We start from the raw sequence: 21,728 nt of genomic DNA, 5'->3' as shown, positions 1-21,728 counted from the left end.
TGTTTACAGGACACTTATTAATGTGCTGAAATGTAGATTCTGAGCTCTCATCATTGCTGGTATTTTCAAACTTTCAAAAATGAACATGGTGAAAGATAGAGAAGTCACATATGTTGATGATAAGGGAATCATGGAAGGGAAGCAGCTTCAGAGAGATTCAAGAGTATCCTAAGAGTTACAGTGGCAAACTTAACCACTATGAGTGTTTTATTTTGAAGGGGAAATCGTGATGAGGGATCCTGGCTGAATTCCAGTCCTATAGTAATAGGTGCAAGTGTTTAAATTGTTGCGAAATTACTTTAATGTTTGACATTGTTTTCCATTTCTAAAGTGCTAATGTACAGTGAAGTACAACAATAAGAATTTACAGGCAAAATCAGCAGCAATGAGTACCCTGGAGAGGTACAAACAACACTGCATTGCTCACTTCCACTCTCAGGCATCCATACATGCGGCTGGCACACATGTGCACACACACATTCATAGACATTTCCCCTGCCCGCCCCCATATTTTTACATTCTTTCTATATACATGTTTGGCTGTTCCACAGCACTTCCATGACAGCTAAATAGTTGGATGTGCACTTCCCTGGGTTTATGCTGCACCTTCCCTGCATTCTGTTTTTGCTTCAGTAGCCTCTCTGGCACTTGACTGGGAATATGGTTAGCCCCTACGCTTTGCCGCTCTTGTGACAGAAATCTGCCTGTTCCTCACTGGCTTCCTTCTATGGCTATACTGAGAAAGTGGGCAAAGGTCCATTCCTTCACCTGGGCTAAACGTCAAACAGGTTGGTGTACAAAGAGAACAGACAGTTTAGAATCTGTTCATTCCAGCGTCGTGTTTGCTCTACCGTCAGTTTTGCCATTCAGTGTGTCACAGATGGCCTCGTGGTCCCCACTCCTGGAGGCCTGGCTGCCAGCAGGAACACGTCCATTGTGCTCTGTTAAGAGGTTGAAAGTAAAAAACTGGCATGGGTCCTTTTGTCTGCTGCCTTCCTGTAAGGGGCTTAGGAAAGAGCTGGAGTTTTTCCATTCCTGGAACGTGCACATCTCCATATGCGGGTGAGTGATTTTGCTCAGGTAGCCAGGACTGGGAGATGCTGAAGATAACGTCCTCTGACTGCCACTTAGGAAACTCCCGCTGTCTTCCAGAGAGTCTTTCCTAGGGTGTTCAAAAGAGCACCGATTCCAGTTTCTGTAGCTGTAGGCCCACCACCCCAACTGCTTTCGACGGTGGCACTGGCATTTTAGGATCTGTATAAAAGCCCTCTTGAATTCTTTGCTTGAGCAAGGGTAGATGATTGGATTCAAGCAGCTGTTAAAGTAGCCAAGCCAAAATATCACCTTGAAGATCGTTTCAGGGGGCTTCAGAGCCGAAAACAGAGATCCTGTCCAGAAGAAACAAGCAGAGACAATATCTGAGATAATTGGTTTGTCTGCCTTTAAGAAGGGTAAATGTCCCTGTTAAAATCTGTTTATTAAAAATCTTTAGTGCATGTTGCTTTAATTTTTGGTCTTTTGGTAACAAAATGTTACTTTTGTTATTTTTAAAGCTAATAAGGAAATGCTTTCTACAATATGAAAGCTAAAGGATCACATAATTAATGTAGAATTAAAAAATAAAAAGCAGTCCTTGCGTTTATATGTACACATCTGTTGCACTAACATCGTTGATCCCAATGAAAGACCAAATCTCCATTGTCCACGCTGTTGCACAATGCACGCATGGAATAAGGTTGTGCCTTCTTCAAAGAACTTTGCTTGTCATTTTTGAAGAAGATCTAACTGTTCTCAGGAGTATGTTCAGACATATCTTATAACTTCTAATACATTCTTTGGCAGCTCTTAAATATCACCCCATTTATCTAGATTATTATGATAGTACAAACCTCTTGAAACCTGAAGTTAATTTTGATACTTCCCATATCTCAGGCATTCATAAAAATGGTGTAACCCAAACAAAGAGGTTATTTTATGAATACTTCCTCTTCCGTTCACAACCAAATAATTTCCCTAAAGAGGCTGCCCAAATGAGAAATTCATGCTGGGAAATCCATTTTATGTACTTTTAGTATTAAAAACATGCAATTGATCAGCTAAATTTAGCAAATGGAGCTTTATAAAAGAATGTATGACATTTTTAAAGCAAAACAGGCATTCAGCAGTTATCCAGCTGGGAAAACACCTTAGTGTCTGGCTCAAGTAATCAAAGAACAGGTATTCAGGAGAGAATTCTTATGTCAAGAACTGGAATTAGATTTGAAGAGTTTTTTCAAATAGAAGGTGACACTCAAGCCTGAATGTCATGTCTCTGAGAAGAGCAACCTTTTACACTTGGAGTGGTTTCAGATTCTCTGGGCTGTGAAAGCAGCTGAGTCAGTTCTGACTGTCAGGATGCCTTAGAGGGGAGGGATATGATTCTAGGCATATTTCCCATCTCATAGCAATGTAGAGGCCGTGGCTTGGGCCTCAAAACTATGCAAAAGCACTTCCTAGCTTCTTGGATAAATAGCTCTTATGTGCCACAGCAGATACTGCTGTTTATCTAGATGACAATGCTCCTTGGTGCTGACTATAGGGCTCTGAGTCTCCTTAGCTCACAGGAAAACCAAAGGGAGGTAAGTATGTGTCATTCCTCACACATCCACTGCCCTCCTCAGTGTGTCAGCTAGTCCCTGAGCTGGCTCAGAAGAGGAAATAAGATCCTGAGATGGCATCAGCTATCTGGAAAGACTCTTCCTCCCCCTCACTTGGGCAATAGGAGTCAGGAAAGATCCTGTGAATGCAGAATAATTTCTTCCCTGGCAGTGTTTTGGGATGGTTCCAGCTAGCACTAGCTCTACCTATTGCCTCACAGCTAAGCAACATGCTTTCCCTTAAGGTTAAAATGAAGTTTTTTTAAATTACAAGGTTGATAGTATTTCTTTCATGACTCCTGCACTTTACTGACTTTTACTCCATGTGCAAGACTCTTGTAAGTTGAACCCATGTCCTTTATTGCTCCTAATGATTTGCATGGTTTGACCATCTGGCCATCTGCTGGAGATGCTACATCTGTCCTGATTGATACTGCAGAAAGTACAGAGTACAACATGTCTAACGTCAGAGAAATTATGAATTGTATTTGATAACTTTCCAACAGATAAATCAAATCAATGCAAGCACTTACAACTGTGTCTTGTGAGTGTTACATACTCTTTGATGACAGACTCAGCAACAATTCATGTGGTTCTATGGAATAAGCTGTTAAACAGGTGTCAAATTCTTATAAAGCTTTAGGAAAAGTTGACCTGGGTTTATAACTGCAGCCAAGATGGGGAAGATACTCCAAAATCTCCCACATGCACAGCTGCAAACCTTTTCAGGATTCATTCTGTCAATAAGAATTGCTAATATTTTCCCTTCAATTTAGGCAAAATAGAAGTTTTGTGACTTTACAAAACAAGTACAAAGCATTATTATGTACAGCAAGGAACTTTTTGGAGCTCATGCTGGTAAATTTCTTACATTGTTTTCTGGAATTCCTTTAAAATATATATGATTTTTAGCTCTTAAAGCTCAGTAAACCTCGTGAAGGGGCTAAAGAGCTTCCATTTTTTCTTATGTGTGAATGTTGAGTGAGCAGTGGTGAATTTTTCCAGATCAGTTGGTTTGCTTTTCTCTCATACTGTAACAATTGAAAATCTACAGGACATTCCTCTACAAGATTTAAATATTTTTAGGCAGATTAAATATGGACAGAGTAAATGCTACGGTATAGTTTTCAATAAAATAAAACATTAAGGAAGTTTACTGACAAATTTTGTGAAATGCCCTAAGGACAAATAAAATGAGCTAAGCTATAGAGAGGAAAACTGGGAACCAATGCAGATAAATTGACTTGTGTTTGTGTAATTTATATTGCACGTGAACTGCATACAACTACATACAGTAGACTGAGACCAAACAAGGAAAAAGGTAGAAAGCTGAGTGCTGAAAAATGGCGAATCTTTGTAAACTGCTTCAAGAAGTATGTGTTCCTTAAGGAAAAAAAGGTAAGGAGCTTATGCTTATCTTTCATGATAATCTATTTTTCAAAAGCCATTTGAAAAAAATGACAGCAAGCCATTTTCAGCAGCTGCAGCAAGCATTTTCAAAGCTCTTTCATATAAAGGGCAGAGAATTTCCTCATAGCAACCCTGACTGACAGAGGCACCTTGTGTTCAGGCCTGATTCTAGAAAAATCACTGTGCCCCAATCAATCATTTAAAAGCTATCATGACCCTAGCTGAGTCATTAACAGAAAATTTGGAAATAGATCAGTTTGGAAAGCTATGTGGTGTTGTGATTTAAAAATAAAGATCAGCATTTAGCTACAATAGTAGAAACATTTTGAAACTAAGAAATCCAGGAATAAGTGTCAAGGAGTTAATGAAAACACTGATTATTAAACAGTACTTCATTCTCCACTTTTTCCTGGTCCTGCAGACAGCACAACGCGAGTGTTGCTTCACTCTTAAATTATACACAAACTAGTAAATTAAGTTTTCACAAGAAGGCAAAGAAGTATGCTTTTCTGAACAAGGAATATTTATTTGATAAAGGAGCCATTGATTTATAGACTGGTGTGTTAGTTGCTCTTATTTTAGACTGATGTATTAAAACTGGATAGAATTCTTCTTAACTCGTCTACCCTTTCACATATATATATACATATATATATCTGAAGGGGCATGGATTTGATCTATGAATTTTGTCTATGGTATAATGCACTATTATTTCCTAGTTTTTTTCAAAAGTCAGGTAGTAGATGATTATTCCAAGCAGGCCCTAGCAATAAGAGAGGTCACTGCAGTCCCAGTGAGAATAAGTTCATCTATAGGAGCATGACTCATTTGCTCTCAGATAGCACTTTTCATCTGTCATCCTGACTTTGTGCCATCCCTGATTTTACCAGTGGGCAATCTCAGCTAGGGGAAGGTAAAAGCAATCAGCTGAAGGTCATGTGCTAAATCATTTTCACCAGTAAGAAAGTTTTTGTTTTACCAGGAAGATAAACATGAGACCTGGCATGACTCTCTTAACCACTAGAATTCACAGTGGATAGTACAGTGCATTCAGGTGGTGTGTTTGGTGGGTCCTGCTACCTTTGCCACCACCCAAGAAAAATCAGAATTCAAGAATGTTTCCTGAGATTAACAGAAACTGGTTGATGCATGTGATCAGCTACGCTGCTGGCCCTGCAGAGGCTGTATGCAACGACTACATGATTGTAGCAAAACTCCACCTATGAAGGAATACATGGCTAATGAAGGGATCCTCCACCACCAAAAGCTACAGATGCTCTGAAATGTAGTAGTTTTGTAATACAGCTTTCATCATGGTGAAGGAAAAAGGACTGAGGACAGACATGACAATTTATCTTTAAAAACATAAAAACTACCTGCAAAGAAGAAGGAAATTAAATTGTTTTCCATGTCCACAGTGGCATATATATGAACCACAGTGATTTGAATTGCAAGAAGACAAACTGAGATTATGAATTGGGAAACACTTTCTGTCTTCCAAGATAGGAAAATTCTGGAACATATGGCCCAAGAAGGGTGTAAAAAATCCAACCCTGAAGCCTCTTCAAAACAGAGTAGACACATCTACTGATTTATATATAGCTGATCCAGCCTTTGGGTTGGAGGATGCCCTGAATGACCTCTTCAGATCCCTTCTAGTCCTTCTTTCTCTGATTAACTCTGCAGAATATAACTGTGTTCATCAGGAAAACTTTATGGCTTAAGTTTTGGCAGCCCAGCAGAGTTTTACATTTGCAGTACTGGAATCCCACTGACACTGTAGTCTTAGATCCCCTTGGTAAATATATCCATTATTTAGGTTGAGGATTAACTGTTAGAAAAATGGAATGTCCAAGACAGATACTTATTTGGGCACTTATTCTCTTCAGGGCTTTGGAAAGTTACTGAGTTTTTGTGTTCAGTCCCTCCTCACTGGGTGGAATCCCAGCCTGAGTTTTCTACAGAGAGAGAAGAAAAGCTGTTTTTTATTATCCACAAGGTGGTTTAGATGTATTTCTAAGTATAGTTTAATTTGGTGACTATTGTGCAAAGCTCCACTGCCTTTCACCATATAAAGATATGAAAAATATTTTGATTAGCTTGTATATTTTTAACATTACCCTTTTCCCTACCTTGTTCTTGGAATTAACAACAATACCTTTTATTTAGCTGCACACATGCTTTACCTCATAATTAACCTGTCAGGAGCAAACAACTGCGGGCTATTTTGGTACCTTGATAAAATGATAAAGCTAAGCCTACTAGACACACTCTCTAAACATCAGACTAATATTTCCTCCCCTAATCTCCAACTACTTTCCCATCAAAGTCTGATAAACAGATTAAATATTTCCCTGTACTGATTTAGACTGCTTTTCAAAATGGCTGGAAAATTTTGCATATGATTATCTCCTCAGTGATTTATTTGTGATGGGGGTAGCCAGAATGACTTCCCTACTCAAACTGATTGCTCTCCTGATGCTTCATGTTTAACGGCTTCACTCTAAGGGAATGTATATTTTCTATTCTCTTTTATTTTTCTGCAATAAACCCTATGATTTATTGAACATAGCACCACAATCTTACCTGTGATTGCACCGTTGACACCAATGAAGTTTTTGCAAAGCCTGTGTCCAGCACAAATGAAGAACAGGAAATATTTCAGAAACTCAATCAACTGGATCAATTTTGATTGTTTTTTGACCATGCTCACCAGACTTGATAGAGCTATTCAGTTTGGAAATACACTGAGCAACAGCAAATATCATAAAAAGGAATTAAGAAGTATTTTATTTAGTAATTTCATTTAGGGTCTGACTGGTTCTTTATAACGAATGCTTTACTACACAGAAAGTAAGTAAAACACTCTCAGTGAAATAAAGGATCACTGTGGGAAACAATTTGCCATATTAATTGTCTTCACATATTCTGCAGAATATCTGGCCAGAACACCACTGAGACATTAAAATTCAGAGTCCACTGGAGTCAGTGGGAGTCTTCAAAAGCCTCTGTAAAGGCTCATAAGGACTTCAATGGACTTTGGAAGAATCCTTAAAATAGCAGGGTGAGCAGCAGGAAAATCTTCTGGACTGGCTTAATCCCAATACTCTTAATTAACGAAAACTCTTCACTGAAGGAGGTTTGGATGTAGCCTTTTGCAGAGGAGAAACACACACGCACGCACGCGCATACACACACTACTCTCTCATATCCTTTCCTGCTCTGTTATTTTTCTTCTATCTAAATATCTGCTCCTTTGCTACTTCTCACAACTGACTGCTGTATTTGTAGAGAAAGGAGGATGGAAAGTTAAGACCTTCTATTTAAGGATCCTTAATGTAATAGTTGGCGAGCTTCTTGACAAAAGTGTAATACATGGGACATGTTTGAGTTTCCACTTCCATTTTATGAAAGAAGGAAACTTAGCACCAAAATTAGACCTGCCAATGCAACCAACCAACCAGACAACCTCCCCCAAACTACTTCCAGTAGAAAGGAGAAAATTTGCTACTCCCATTGTGTATGTATGCAGAGTGATCAGATACTATAGTGATTAGCTGGAGTTTAAATCTGAAAAATAACATGAAAGATAATTTTCATGAGCTAAAACTTTTGAAATTGCCTTTGATATTTCTGTGCCAACCTACTCTGTGTGGTACTTCCAGTCACACAGAGGAAATAAACAACTAGGTATAAGTGACCAACAGTTGTTTGTGACAACTGTCTTTTGTGAAATATCACTGGGTTCCATTGTGTGGTTATACTTCCTCCCTTCATCCTTCATGCAAGGAATATATATATATATATTTATGCATGATGGGCCTGAAAGCCAAGAACTTAATAGAATTACAGAATTATTGCAGTGGGAAGGGATGTTACAGGGTCTCTTGTCCAGGCCCCTGCTCAAAGCAGGGTCAACACTTCATTAGATCCCCTAAGCCTTCCCTTCTCCCAGCTGAAGAAGCCCCGTTCCTTCACCCTCTCCTCACACAACGTGCTCCTCCACTGGACTCACTCCAGTTTATCGTTGTCTTCCCCTACATGGATGCAGTACTCCAGACACGGTCTAATGACTGTTCAACAAAAGGGCTTAAATCACTTCGTTCCATCTACTGGCTCCATTCCTGTTATACAGCCCAATATGCTGCAGCTTGCATCTGATAGGGGCATCTGAAAAATTTTATATCCTATGTTAATGTTTGTGTGAGTCATCTTCATGGGAGAGGGTACTCTGTGTGTGTGTATTTTCAAGAATGCCATATATTTATTATTTGTACCCAGTGGGAGGAAAATTTTAAACTATTAATGTTTTCTTAATCTAAAATTAACCGCATTCTCATTTACTGTCTGCCTTCTCTTTAATATCTGCCTTTTTTTTTTTTTTTTTCTGTCCAGGCATGTTCACTTTCCAGTTACTTATTTCCTTTCTTCCTCTTAATGTTTAATTATTTATTTCTGCTCTCCTTATGTCTTATTTAGTTTTTAACTCCAACTGCTAATCTCTTTTCTAATCACTTTATGTTGGGATAGTTGACTTCCTATTAATTAAACATCCATTTTAAATAATTTGTGTATTTGATATCAATTAAGTATCTAAATTACTCATAGAATCATCAATTCTGTTCAGAATCAAGTATTTGATACTTAGATTAGATAATAGTTGGGCAGGAGTACTGTGAAGTTCCTGGATTTAAGGAGAAAAGGTTTCTGTGGATGAGTTTTGGGTTATCAGGTGCTGTTTTCTGCCTGTTACAAAAAATCACATTTCAAAATGTTCTAAATCCAGTTTTGCTTAGATGAGAGCCAACCTAGGGTGAGTGTATGTTCCTGTTTACTGGAACAAATACAACATTTGTTTTTACTGAAACAAAATGATCTGGAGTTGTTTAAGAACTTCACTTTGTGTCTGTTGATATCCCAGCAATAGCAAACTAACTACAATAAAACATGTGGTGAAATAATAACGAGGTAGAAGGAGACCTTAACTGCACAGGTTTTTGTCATTGTCTTAATATTAAAGAAAAGCCATAACATTTGAAACTACTTGGCTTTATTCATTACAAGTAAAAAATGAAGTGTTTCAAAACTTGAAACACTGAGTGGGGGTATTCTGGAGAGAAAACCACCTTTTGTTTGAGTATCATAACATAGAAATATTTAGAGAATTGGTAAAAAGTATTTGGAAGTTTTGTTATAGAGTCTGGTCAAATTTAACTAGTTAAGGTAACCTTGGAATGCAAATATATCCTCCTTCATTCAGAGTAGAGAATTATTCCATTTTGGTGCAGCTTGGAGTAATTCTGACTGGATTTAAATCTGAACTTTTCAACATTCCAGACAAGAGAAAATGTCAATGTTTTAAAAACTGCTGTAATGATGAAAAAGCATTGCAAAATACAAAATGGTAACAAATGAGTTCTGAAACATGAAGACCAGGAAGCTTCAACAATATCAAGCCTCTGTCTCTCAATCTGTTCTTGAGAAGACAACTTGAGAAAACAATGAGTATTGTTTTGCAAGAAATTTGTTTTATGATGGAACTCAGCCTTCCTATGAAAAGTGACTTGATCAAACTTGTGATGTGATCAGCGAGAGACTTTCCCGGTGCCAGGCAGTAGCTGGCTGCTGATGGCCTGGCTGGGAAGCTCTGCTTCTCCCCTGCAGTTCACGCTGTAATTCCTGCTGCAGCCCTAACTGCTGGTAGCTGCTAATGGCTGAGTTACAGCCACTTCCTAATGAACAGGGAAAGCTCAAATGCCACATGTGTACAGCCAGTAAAATTCTCCCTGTAAAAGTAATAAGCTGCGTCTGACTAGAGTTGTTATGAGTACGAGTTTAGAGAATGTGAAAAGGATGTGTTCGTCTTTTATTTAAGCTTTCTGTGGGCCTTTTTACCACATGCTTAGGCAAGTCAGCATGCCAGGGTTTTAAAGCTAATTGGATTTCTAAAGCTCCTGATTTCTTTCCTTCCAGCATTCAATGTTTGTTTACATTCCCCTGGACTTATTTAGTATAGGAAAAAACCCCACAGTTTACAAACAGCAGAGGATGAAATAGAGAGTATGGTTATAAAATTAAGAGTTGATCAAGCTGGGAGGGACTGCAGGCCTTCTGGAGGAGAGGGTTAGGATAACAGTGAAAAAAGATCTTGAGAAATAGGAAAAGCATCCAAAATCAACAGAATAAAGTTCAATCAGATGAAATGAAAGATGGTTAAATTAAAACTACTACAAACAAGTAATGATGGCTAGCATTTGGTTATGGTTTTTGAGCATGTTGGTGTCTCAGTGGGATACCTTGGGCTGCATATCCCAGCGGTGCCCAGGCTGCCCAGCTGGGGGACACCATGGGAATCACAGTAACCCTAGAGTCACCAACATGGTGCAGAGCTGCACACCATTTGTGGGCAACTTGTGTGTGTGTTGAGGGAGAACACTTTGCTGTTGAGGAAGGAGAAACAATCAAACAAGGAATAACTGACTAGACAATGACATTGTAGAAGATAATGTGGGACATATAGAAATACAAAGACGATGCTGTTGCAGGTACAGCAGTTCTCATTCTTCATTGTATTAATAGGTACATTAGGTATATGTCCAAGGATCTAGGACAGCTATTAAGAAAAGTGTCCTGGTTGTGAGGAATTTATGTCCTAGAGCTGACTAACTATAGCAGTTGTGGGATTCTCTTTGCTGGAGCCTTCTGGCCCTACAGTGAGCAAATACTTGTGAGGGGCGATGAAGGTATTGTTCAACCAGCCCTTCATTTCTCTGTTTTGCAGTTGAGTCAAGGACGTCACACAGAGAAATTTCCCCTAACTGTCCTGATGGGGTAAAAGTGTTTATACGCATTCCTCCATCCCATTCAAAGAGGGAAATAAATGTCTGCAAACGAATACATTATTGGCATTAAATAAATGCAGTAACTCCTACCAATCTAAGGCCTGATCCTGTGTAGACAGGTTCTTAAGCAGGCAACTGAAAGTAACAGAAGTACACAAATGAAGAATCTAACCATAAGAGTACATCCCCCTATGGATATGTTCATGATTAGGAGCAAAACCTAAGGAAAACATTTTCCTTGCTGTCTCATAGGCTGAGAAAGGTTATTGTTTCTATTTTCTTATCCTAATTAACATTCACAATTTCTTATCGCCCACACTATCTATCTCTGATAAAGGGTGCCTCATATTTCAGATGAACAAATCACTTCTATGAAACCTGCATGAACTTCATTCACATTGGCTCAAATTTGAAAGCCTTTTAAAGGCTCCAAAAATAGACACTTGTCTAGAATGGCCAAAATAAAACCAGGACTTTACCTCCCTTGAAGCTTTGCTGATGGAAATTGTAGTACAGATAGTGATCAGATCTTTTTACTAAACCCCGGAGTTGCTACACCTTACATTACAAGCAATCGCAAAGCAGAGTAACTGTATTTGCATTTTTAAAGGGACAGTGACTATGTATTTAACCACAGAGCTGCTAACAATGGCACTCCTGGCATGGTAAGATTGTTCCTGATTGATAGGCAGAAGTTAAGAGATAATCTGTCATTTCCAGAGATCTTGCTCTGGTCTGCAGTCCATGACTGTCCTTCCTACAGTGTCATACAAAAGATGGTGTTGATGCTTAAAGCATTGAGAGTTGAAAATTATTTTTAAAAACTTATGGTGCAATGGACCATTTGCAAGTTGGTATTTAGGAGAGCAATAGAAAAGACAAATAAGAGCTTTATTTGCCCAGCACAGAAAGAAAATGGAAGAGGAAAGCTGTACTTCGAAAAAGAACAATAAAAAAAGGTAAAAAGATTAAGGTTTTTCATGCCTCATCTATAGTTGTCATATTATCAAAAATATTCAGTAAGAGATTATGGAGATACAAGATATGGAAAATACATGAGATGAGGAAAAATTCCATCGAGCACTTACATTTTTGACACAAACCCTAAATATCCTTATATATACTAGTCTATCATCTCTCAGTCCAGGATAGCTATGATGACTTACACTATGGAGAGAATTCACTTGTGTTTAAATTGTGTTCCCCTCATATATAAATACGATAAAATCAAGATCAATTTTAGTAAGAATCTTGTTCAGTACTCTAAAACTGACAGTAGATAGGGACAGAAATATTATATTATTTTGTCCAAAAGAGTTACAGACTTTTGCAGCTTGCTAGCTAGAAAGAATATGGGCCAAGCTTATGCTTGTATTGTAAAAGATTATCTGATTAAGGGAGTCTAGAAAAGCTAATCTAAGTCTGCTGACATTTATTATACTTAAATATCTTCAATTACTGGGCATGCTTTGGTGTCTTTTTTCTCCCCTTCTTGCTTCTGACTTTTAACTGAGGCAATCTGTCTTGGACATTGTTGGTAAATAATAGGATTCTAGCATGGACTTGAGTAACACAGCTGAAAGATATTGTACGAACTTCCATTATATTTTTTCTCTTTTGTTACTTAGAAACTGATAGTTATTGCTTTTCAGTTTCTAGGCATCACTTGAAAGACCATCAAAATAGCTCAAAATCTTGCAATGGGCTATGGAGGAGGACTTTAGTGAAGATACTAAAAAACTCATCGCTTTTTGTTCATGTCTGTATTTCACAGATAGGCACACTAAAGAACATGCAGCTGAGATCCTGAGGTATGGCCTCAATGCTTTAGGACCACATGCACATGTATAACTACTCAGTGCTTTCATCATGACTGCCAACCTGAGCAATAGCACATGTGTTTGCAAATGCTTTTGGCATAAGTACCTTGAGTCTGCTGCCTTGCCGGATGCTGAAAGCAGTGTTTCCTCTGAAATGATCACTTCTCTCCTGTCTTTGATTTCAGTAGTTTTGAGATTTCCTATTGATGCCCAGTGACTCAGTCCTGATTTTTTTTCCTTGGAGCTTTCTCATCACCTGAGATAGGAATTGCTGCAATCCCTCAGGTTGAATAGTCAACATGAGTTGATTTCTTTGATTTTTTAATGTATTGCTTTGCGTATTTGTTTTGTAACGCTGTACACTTTAAGATTTCCCTTTGTTCCTCTGACCTGTAAATCAAAAGCCTACATAGGAAGTACCCCAGAATTTGTGCAGTTTTATCTGCTTTGATAACAAAAACTTTGTTCTAAAAAATAGAAGTCTGTAAGTAACTGATAATTGTCATCCTTTGCAAACCAAAAGGCTTAAACTAGGGCTTAAGGGAGGCTATTTTAGTAGTAAAATGAGTAATCTTGAAATAACCTAGTCCTCCACATGTGACAAAACATGCTGTACTGGTCAAGAAATGCCCTTATGATGTTTAGTTTTACAGGAATTGGCTAGAAAATAGGAGGAGCAGGTTCCTGCTGTCACCTGTGTAATTGAACATTGTACCAAAGATTGATCTGCAAGTGGGCAGAGGGTCAGATTGCCACATATATAATTAATTTGTCCAAATTCTGTATAACTATTAACTTGAGCACATCAAATCTAGAGAGCTAAGCTAGTTGGAGAGGGGAAGAGGGGACAAGACAATGAGATGAAAGACAAACCAGGCCTAAAGCGTTGCAGAAAGCAGAACCCAGTAGCATTGACAGCACTGAACCTAATGCCTTGAAGTGTTTCCCATGGGAAACTAAGTAGCCTAATTTGGTATTTTTGGTGCAGAGATGCAGAGGTTGGGCTGATGTAACATAAATCTACATACTCTACTTGAATAACATTTTATTTTGAGAATAATTTTGTATTGGCTGACCTGCAGCATGCAGAATATTTTTATGTTCTTTTTTTATTATTTTATAGAGAGGTTTCAAAAGTTTAATATATAAGGATAGTCAAAACAGTTGTATCTTCATTATGAGACTCTTGGGACCTTATCCCACTGCCAGTTAAGTTACAAGATTCTGACTTCAGTGGATAAGATCACAGATTTTGTGGGAGCAGGGGTAGTTAGGCTCTGAACTGGGAAGTGAATAATGCTCCACTGATCTCCACTAGAGTTAAGCAATAGTCTGGAGAAGTTAATGTGCTGGAGGTAGTAAGTTTTCCCTTTGTGCGGTGTGTGTGTGTCTGGGAGAAGACTGAAAAGCCCACTCTCATATGTCAATTAATAGAAATAAGACTAAACTTTTACCTAGTAGGCAGGGGAAAACATATGATCTTTCATTTTGGATTAATTTTTAAAATAAAGGTATTGGCTTAAAATTGGATATTCCTTTGTTTAAAGGAGGGGGTTTGAATGAGTGTTACCTTATTTCTGCAGAGCTCTAGTCTTTAGATAAAAATCATCTATTTTACCTAGAATTTTTCAGCAGTGCATATTTAATAGAGTCCTAATGCCTAAGAAAGGATTTGTATTAGGGGAAAGAAAAGAAACATTTGTTTTAAAGAAGCAAGATATTTACTCTTCAAAGCTGAGTCATTGAATTTATGGCACAAGAAGTTGTCTCAAAGACACATATGTCTTCATTTTGTTTTTTATGCTGTACCACAAATAATTTTGAGTGGCAACACAATTGTTTACCAAGCCATGGAGTGTTCATGAATGTGTGCAACAAGGATATTTTGTATCTCTATTGCTATCTGGAAAGAATATCTGGTAGCTACTGGAACAAAAACAAATTTCTGACATGATTCTCTTTGATACCAGTTTTGCTGCATCATCAGGTGCTTAACACTAAAGGCAGCATGGTTCAGTCCTCCAAAAAGAGATTGTAGGTCATTCTTTGTGATGATCATTTCATGATGCTCAGTACATCATAGTGTCAGTGCTGTAATTCCTCTCCATAGCTGTATACAGAGCTCTGTCAGAGAGCTTTCCTTGCAAAGCCTTTTGATACTTGCTTGAAAAACACTCTGTAAGTGTTAATATTATTTATTTTCCTTTGTCATGGAATATTTATTCAAGCAATATCCCTGCTTTCAGCACCGCATCAGTTCCCAGTATATATCTGCCACCAATGCAATAATCCTTTATCTAGGATACCAAAATGGGTAGTTGTGGAATATATTGAAATTCCAGAGTGGAAGAATTATAATTTTCTGGGAAACTAGTAGAAGAGCTGAGAACACTTTTAACATGAAGGAAACTACGTATAAGCAGATTTCTTAAGACATGGGTTTGGGGTTTTACAGAAATAATGTTTACCGACTTGTCAAATGTTTTGTGGTTGGATCCTCAGAAATCCAGAGCTGCTCTGCTAACACCATTCTGCAGAGTCATGGCATTACTGAGTGAAACAGGGAGCAAAAAACATAGTAAAGATGTGGATGTGAGGGTATGATTTGGGTTAATGGTGCAAATACAAGGTGTGAAAAATACAGGCTAAGGAAGAAGCCTATCCTTCCCATATAGCGAAGGTAAGTATCTAGTCTGCACTCAGTAGCAGAAAAGGTATTGTAGTTTGCAGTCCTGCACTGATGAGCAAGTGGTTGTGATTAAAGCATCCCAGGGCACCTATGGAGAGTTTTGTAAATCATTGCTACCTTTTGGATTCTATGATTTGCCTACCACTGAAATTGGTTTCATACCATTGTGTGCTTTTTGTAAGTGTTCTTAATAGCATTTAATTTAATTTTGTGACTTCAAGACACAAAGCAAAAGATTTCTGGTATGAAGAAAGCAGCACACAGCAAGCTCCTTAAGAAGTCTTTCTCCACCACTCTACCCTCTTTTCGATTAAGAATGGCTGCATTATGCATGTCAGGAAAAGGTCTTTTCCCCTGTTTTAGTGAGCAATGATTTAGTCATGCCTAACACCATTAATTAACTTTGCACTGATACACAGAGATGAAAAGTACAAGCTTCTGGAGTGTGCTGAATAAATTAAAAAAAAGAGATCAGGGACAAGAAACAAAGCCAGCCCTATTCCTAGTCATCAAAACAAAGGAAAGTACCTACTATTTAAAAGCATTTGGATGCTATATTGGATACTATGTGTACCTTTTTTCCCGTTCTTAGACTAAAGGCTATCAGTTCAGAGTTGGGCACCCAAAATGATTTCTAGACAGAGGACAGGAGAGCCAGCAGTCTATATTGCAACACCAAGATGCTGATTTTTTCACTCTTCTAACTGACACAATGGCAACTCTTTCTGAACCTCAGCTCTGTGGGGCAGCAAGTGCTCACAGCGCTGAAGTGAGCGTGTTGGGGGTTACAGGCACTCAGTCTGTGTGGGGTCAGAGCCCGCAGCAGTGGGCTTGGCCCTTCAGCCCACCCAGCACCTCTGCCAGCACGCAGTGTGCTGTGGTGGAGGCTCTCAGCCTGTCACCTCACTGATGCCTTGGGCACAATTTATATGACAGATAAAATCATATTGTGACAAGCAATAAATTCTCCACTCAGGTGTCTTAAGCAATGACTCATTAAGCCTCCCAGGAAAGACCAGGAGTTTTGAAATAACTTCTCAAAGGGAAAACTGACACTCTTTCAAGAAACTTGTTTCTCACACTGCTTCTGCCCTGTGACAATAATGTTTTTAATGGACTAATCTGCATCTGTGTTCCTTGAACAGTGTCAGTAGCTATACTGGCTTCTGCTAGCTAAGGATATGCTCTGCTGCATTCACGTTTGCTTTTTTTCTCCAAAGTTCCTTCAATAATTCAAAATCAAGGAGGGAATCTACCTTATCAGGGAATCATGAACTACTAGCTACATATCTAGTACTACTACTAGTACCGTATGGTGAAAATATATTTCTATCCACAGGTGTGTATTTTTGAAATAGCTGGAAACTTGCTCTGAGTTATAAACTTTCTTTAAGAGCCAGCACAAGGACTTGGACTTCAGTAGCAAAGAGAACGTTGCTCACAATTTCCTTCTGTTTGGAGTTTTTCACATCCTTAACATTAGCTTTATGTAGATCTTGAATCATAAAGGTTTTTAAGTTTATGATACAATAAGCTAGAGATTATAAAGTTGCCCTGCAATAGCTTAAGTAGTTGTCTTGCAGTAAAGATTCTAGTCTAAATGATACTACACATTCCCTGAAATTATAATTTTATAACACTTCACCAGGACCAGGTTGCTGAACTCAGTTTAGTTTTCTACAACAGTCTCTAAAAATATTCGCTTACCACTCAATTAGAAATGCTTTGGTAGGGTAACTAAGTAAACATGAATACAGAACATTAATAAAGGCTTTTTCTCTCTTTTCTTTTTCCACCTCTTTCCATATTTAGGCTGCCAGACTCTCTGTGTCTCAGAGAAATGAATTTTAGACAGATATTTTTGAGAGCTTAGTAATTCAGTGTCTTGAGATATTCCACTTCAGAGGTAATGCTAATATTAAAAACAATACAGGCAAATTTCACAAGGACTTGGGAACACAGAACAAATCAAAAAAGCAAACAAAGAGCTGCATAAAATGCTTTAATAATGTTTTAAAGTTGAAAGTGAGCAAAGTGGCTGCCAAAATTTCACATGGCAGTCTCCTGAAATGCTTGAATTAAAACCTATTGAAACCAGTGAGAACCTTTCTGTGGGAATCAGTAGGCTTTGTGTGTTTGCTTTGGGGATTTGATCAGTTTGAACTGAGAACTAGAACTTTTTCAGCTTCCCAAAGCTTGGGAATTTTGCACCTCATCATTAGATCAGGTTCATTTCCATTTAAGACAGCTAATAATGCCAGAAGACCTACTGTGTTATACTCCAAACATGTAACAGTAAACTAAATCAAGAACATTTCAGTGCTGAAACTCTTTTTGTGTTCTTATCTAGGATTTTTGTCAAAGCACCCTGTAAAAAAGGTTTCTGAAAGCTAATTCAATTCAAAGAAAGACCATAAAGGGGGATTTAATATATAAACTCTGAAGATATTGTCCCCTGATTTGACATCTGCCCCATCAGAGAAGGATTAACAGATGAGCAGACTTTCTGCAGGCTGCACACTTCACAGAGTTTCAGCATGAGTCTTTGAAAAAGCCAACATCAGAAGTAAATTACTTTCACTTCCCTTCCTTTCATCTGTTCACGGCAGTTCTCAAAATGATATCTACTTATCATTCGCCTGATTTTTTTCTAAGGTATTTTTGTAATAAACAACTAACCCTCTTCCTCCCCCTCCCCTCACAAGCCCTTGATTACCAACTTACCTAGTGGCAGAACGATGAAGAAAGGTAGCCAGCACAAGATAAACATGCCAACCACAATTCCCAACGTCTTGGCTGCTTTCTTTTCTCTAGAGAATTTAAAAAGTTTGAAAGCTAAGGTGTTCCTGGGATTGTGACCCTTGGATTTCGTGCTGTTTAATGCGTCCTCATGAATGTTCCTGTAATGAATCCGTAAAGTCACCTCCTTGGAGTTGGACATTTCTTTCATAACCCCAGCTTCCAGGTTTTTAGTAGTCCTTTTTGCCACTATGTAGACCCGACAGTACATCACGAGGATGACGATTAAAGGAATGTAAAATGACCCCAAGGAAGAAAACAAAGCATAGAATGGTTCTTCAGTGATACGGCACTCTTTATCGTCCTTGGGTGCTGGTTCTTTCCAGCCCAAAAGAGGCCCAATAGAAATCACCATGGAAAGAACCCAGACACCTAGGAGAGCTAAAATTGCCCTTCTTCTTGTCACCAAAGTTGGATACTGGAGAGAATAACGTACCCCTATATATCTGTCTATAGAAATTGCACACAGACTTAAAATAGAAGCTGTACAGCATAGCACATCAACTGCTGCCCAGATATCACAAAATATCCTCCCCAAAACCCAGTAGCCAAGGATTTCCAGTGTAGCAGAGAATGGAAGGACAGTAAAACTCAGCAACAAATCTGCTATCGCAAGGTTAATTATGAAATAGTTTGTAGGGATTCTTAAATGTCTATTGCAAGCAACAGAGAGAATTACCAAGATATTACCTATAATAGCAAAGAGTATAAAGGCACCTAGGATAAGCCCCACAATTATCGCCCTACGGATATCCAAGGCAGGTGAATCCAGATTGCTTGCTGTCTCATTGGAGTTGTTTGCAGAAAGATTGCCATTATTTAGTGCAGACACTTTCAGATATCCAGGTACTGATGAATTGGATTTATCACCGAGGTAGGTATTCATCTTAAAAATCATCCTCCATAGCAAATTATGATTGGGTCCCTTGCACAACACGCAGGTGGTTTGAGTTCAGTTGAAAGTTATCTCTCTACCCAAGAAGTTGCTGCAAAGCCCCAGCCGGTTTTAGATTGAGAACTCATCTCCTCAGCAAGCTGTCAGCTATGAGCACGTAAAACTTGCACAGCGTGAAGTCCTCTGAAGCCTGTCAGAAATAATAGGCTGTTCAAACTTGCTTAATTTCTCATACGAACTCGTTTAAACAGAAATTAGCAGGCAGAAGTCTTGGCTGGAGCTCGAAAGTAGCTGTTTCGATCATGACGTCCCTGAAATAAAAGACAGGTTTACTGTTCTCCCTTGTGGATTTGTGGTTCTGTTGGAAGGATGCCCCTGTCTAGCTGCTGTGACATGCGTCTCCAGGAAGGGTTTGTCAGCATTTAGGCAGCTCTGCATGAACTGCCCGTCTGTGCTCACCCTGCATGTGCTAGTGACATCACTGCGGCCGGCCCGGCACAGCGCTAGAGGGCAATGCAGCGCAACTTAAAACTTCCGTATCAAAGTCTGAAAGCTAAACAAATGGAATATATCAATCTTAATTAAAGCATTTGCCACATAAATCTGGAATGGAAACCTTCAAAAAAACAGTTTCATTATCTGAGAAAAATATACTCGGTGGGATGTGGTGAAAAAAGCAATTTCAGTACAAAATGATCTAGTGCCCTTTGCCTTTTGCTCACCAAGGAAATGTATTTGAGTTTATTTTGTAATCAAAGTGAATCACATGCCATTTTAGAGAACAAATCATCTCCCACCTGCTAAGGACAAATAGGCAGGTTCCAAAAATCCTGAGTCTATTCATAGATTCAGTATTTAATGATGGCATAAAAACATACATGAAGTAGTTTGTTTCTAATTGCAAACTTTCTGTTAATAAAGCAAAACTAACAAATGATCAAAACCAAAATCTCTATTAAGATCTTTATGTTTGTTCTGTACTGCTGTGTACCAGGCACATCTGTGGCTTCATCTCCTCTTTTTTACCTAGATAACTTTTCTAAGCGTAGGTGCATTATGAATCCCAGCCTTGAACAGAGCTGAGCACCCTCACCCACAGCCAAAGTGAAGGCAACGAAAAGTAATTAGTAGTCTTTTCAAGGTAGTCTTTATGCTTAAGTTTCTTCCTATATCTTTGCTAAGGGCTGTGAGATCACTGAAACTGTTATTAACTCATTGTAGCTCTCCAAAGAGCTATCCTCTTACAGTGTCCTATAAAGGAAAAAATAAGGAACAACGGATTTATTTTTTAGGTAATAGCCTTTAATGTTGAAAACTGGGTTCTTGGTTTCTCCATTTTGTGTAGCTTTAGGTCACCAGGTGGGGAGAAATCTCAGATCTTTATAGCTCAGTGCCATTAAAAACAAAAAGTGAAAGATTAGCTGAACATATAACTGCCAAGATACTGTTCTCAACTTTCTGTCATCAGATTATGTCCTACAGCTGTTGTCTGCAGTACTCTGGATTACTGTATATTGATCTTCCTGTTACAAAATGTACTGTGTTTAAAATAAAAGGTTCATTTTTAATAAGGCAGCTATGGCTGAAAGTTGCAGCTGAGTGCTGGTTTTAAGGACAAACCATGTAAACAAAAGCTCTGGTTGAATTTTATTTGAGGAGTGTATGGCAGATGTTTGTATAGCCCTTCCCAACCGCAGGGACTATAGCAAAGCACTATCATTCAAAAACTTTGAAACATTTACAAGAATGACATGATAACATGTCATGGAGTCACTGAAGGGAAGAGGAACAAACAGTCTATGAGCTCAGCCTCAGCTTTTCTGTCTCTGCTCTCTCAAAGGCAGAGCTTTCACTGCTAATAAAAGCAGTTAGCAGCCTTTGATTTTGGACACGTATCCTTCACACCATTCTTGCTGGACTCCACATAACCACTCTGAGTTTTGTTTGTGATTTCTGATTTTGTTTCTCTGCCTTGTCTGTTTATACCATGAATTCCTCAGGCTAGGGGCTCTCTGCTGTTGTGAAGGTGCAGACACAGCTGCCAGGAGGTGTGATTACAGCTGTGTGCACCGAGGGCAGCTGACTCAGCACCACTCGCAGTGGGGCTGTGGTAGCGCAGAGGGCAGCAGGAGCAGCTGCTTGCCTGGGCATCCTGGTGGGACTGCATAGCCTACAGTGAAGCCTGCATCTTCCCACTCTTGGTGCTTGATCTAAATTGACTAAAGCTAGTTTTATTAAATAATTAGGTCAGGGCATAACAATGTTTCAGCCTTTGGCATGTAAGAAAATATGATCACTGCAAAATGTGGAGAGGTTGGGTAAGAAAAGATCAGTGAGGGAGTAAACTGGTCTACTTTAATTTTTTATCTGGCAACATGTGGGACACGCCCAGCCTGCAAAGAATAACAGAGTGGCCTGTAACTCCTCCCTGGTTTTGGCCACACTACATTAAGATTTTGTAGCCCGGAGGAACCAGGTCTTTCAATAGCCTTTCAACAGCCACTTCCAGGAGTCAGCTGGTTCCAGCTTGCTGGCAAGGTCCAGGACACTGTGCCAACAGCAGTGGCAGGAAAGGGCGGAAGGGCAGGGAACAGGGATTCTAAGTGGTAGCAGTTGGACACGTTTCTTTGCTCAGTA

General features: G+C 38.8%; 1 protein-coding gene across 1 annotated transcript; it reads right to left on the bottom strand.

The window, feature by feature from the left end:
- Nucleotides 1–277: 277 nt before the first annotated feature.
- On the bottom strand, nucleotides 278–19,460 carry ADRA1B (adrenoceptor alpha 1B). Its single transcript, XM_074838311.1, has 2 exons — nucleotides 18,122–19,460; nucleotides 278–1,388 (listed from the first exon to the last, which is right to left on the bottom strand). The coding sequence occupies exons 1-2, from the start codon at nucleotides 19,092–19,094 to the stop codon at nucleotides 826–828; spliced, it is 1,536 nt and encodes a 511-aa protein (XP_074694412.1). The 5' UTR covers nucleotides 19,095–19,460; the 3' UTR covers nucleotides 278–825.
- Between the last annotated feature and the right edge of the window lie 2,268 nt (nucleotides 19,461–21,728).

This window comes from Strix aluco, chromosome 13, assembly GCF_031877795.1.
Source record: "Strix aluco isolate bStrAlu1 chromosome 13, bStrAlu1.hap1, whole genome shotgun sequence".
NCBI lineage: Eukaryota > Metazoa > Chordata > Aves > Strigiformes > Strigidae > Strix > Strix aluco.
The sequence above is the reverse complement of the archived record's forward strand: the minus strand, read 5'-3'. Positions and strand labels throughout refer to the sequence as shown.

Coding starts and splice junctions, on each gene's coding strand:
- ADRA1B (XM_074838311.1), bottom strand. CDS start 19,094: ATGATTTTTAAGATGAATACCTACCTCGGTGATAAATCCAATTCATCA. Junction 1,389..18,121: donor CTTCATCGTTCTGCCACTAG/GTAAGTTGGTAA, acceptor TCTTCTGGACAG/GATCTCTGTTTTCGGCTCTG.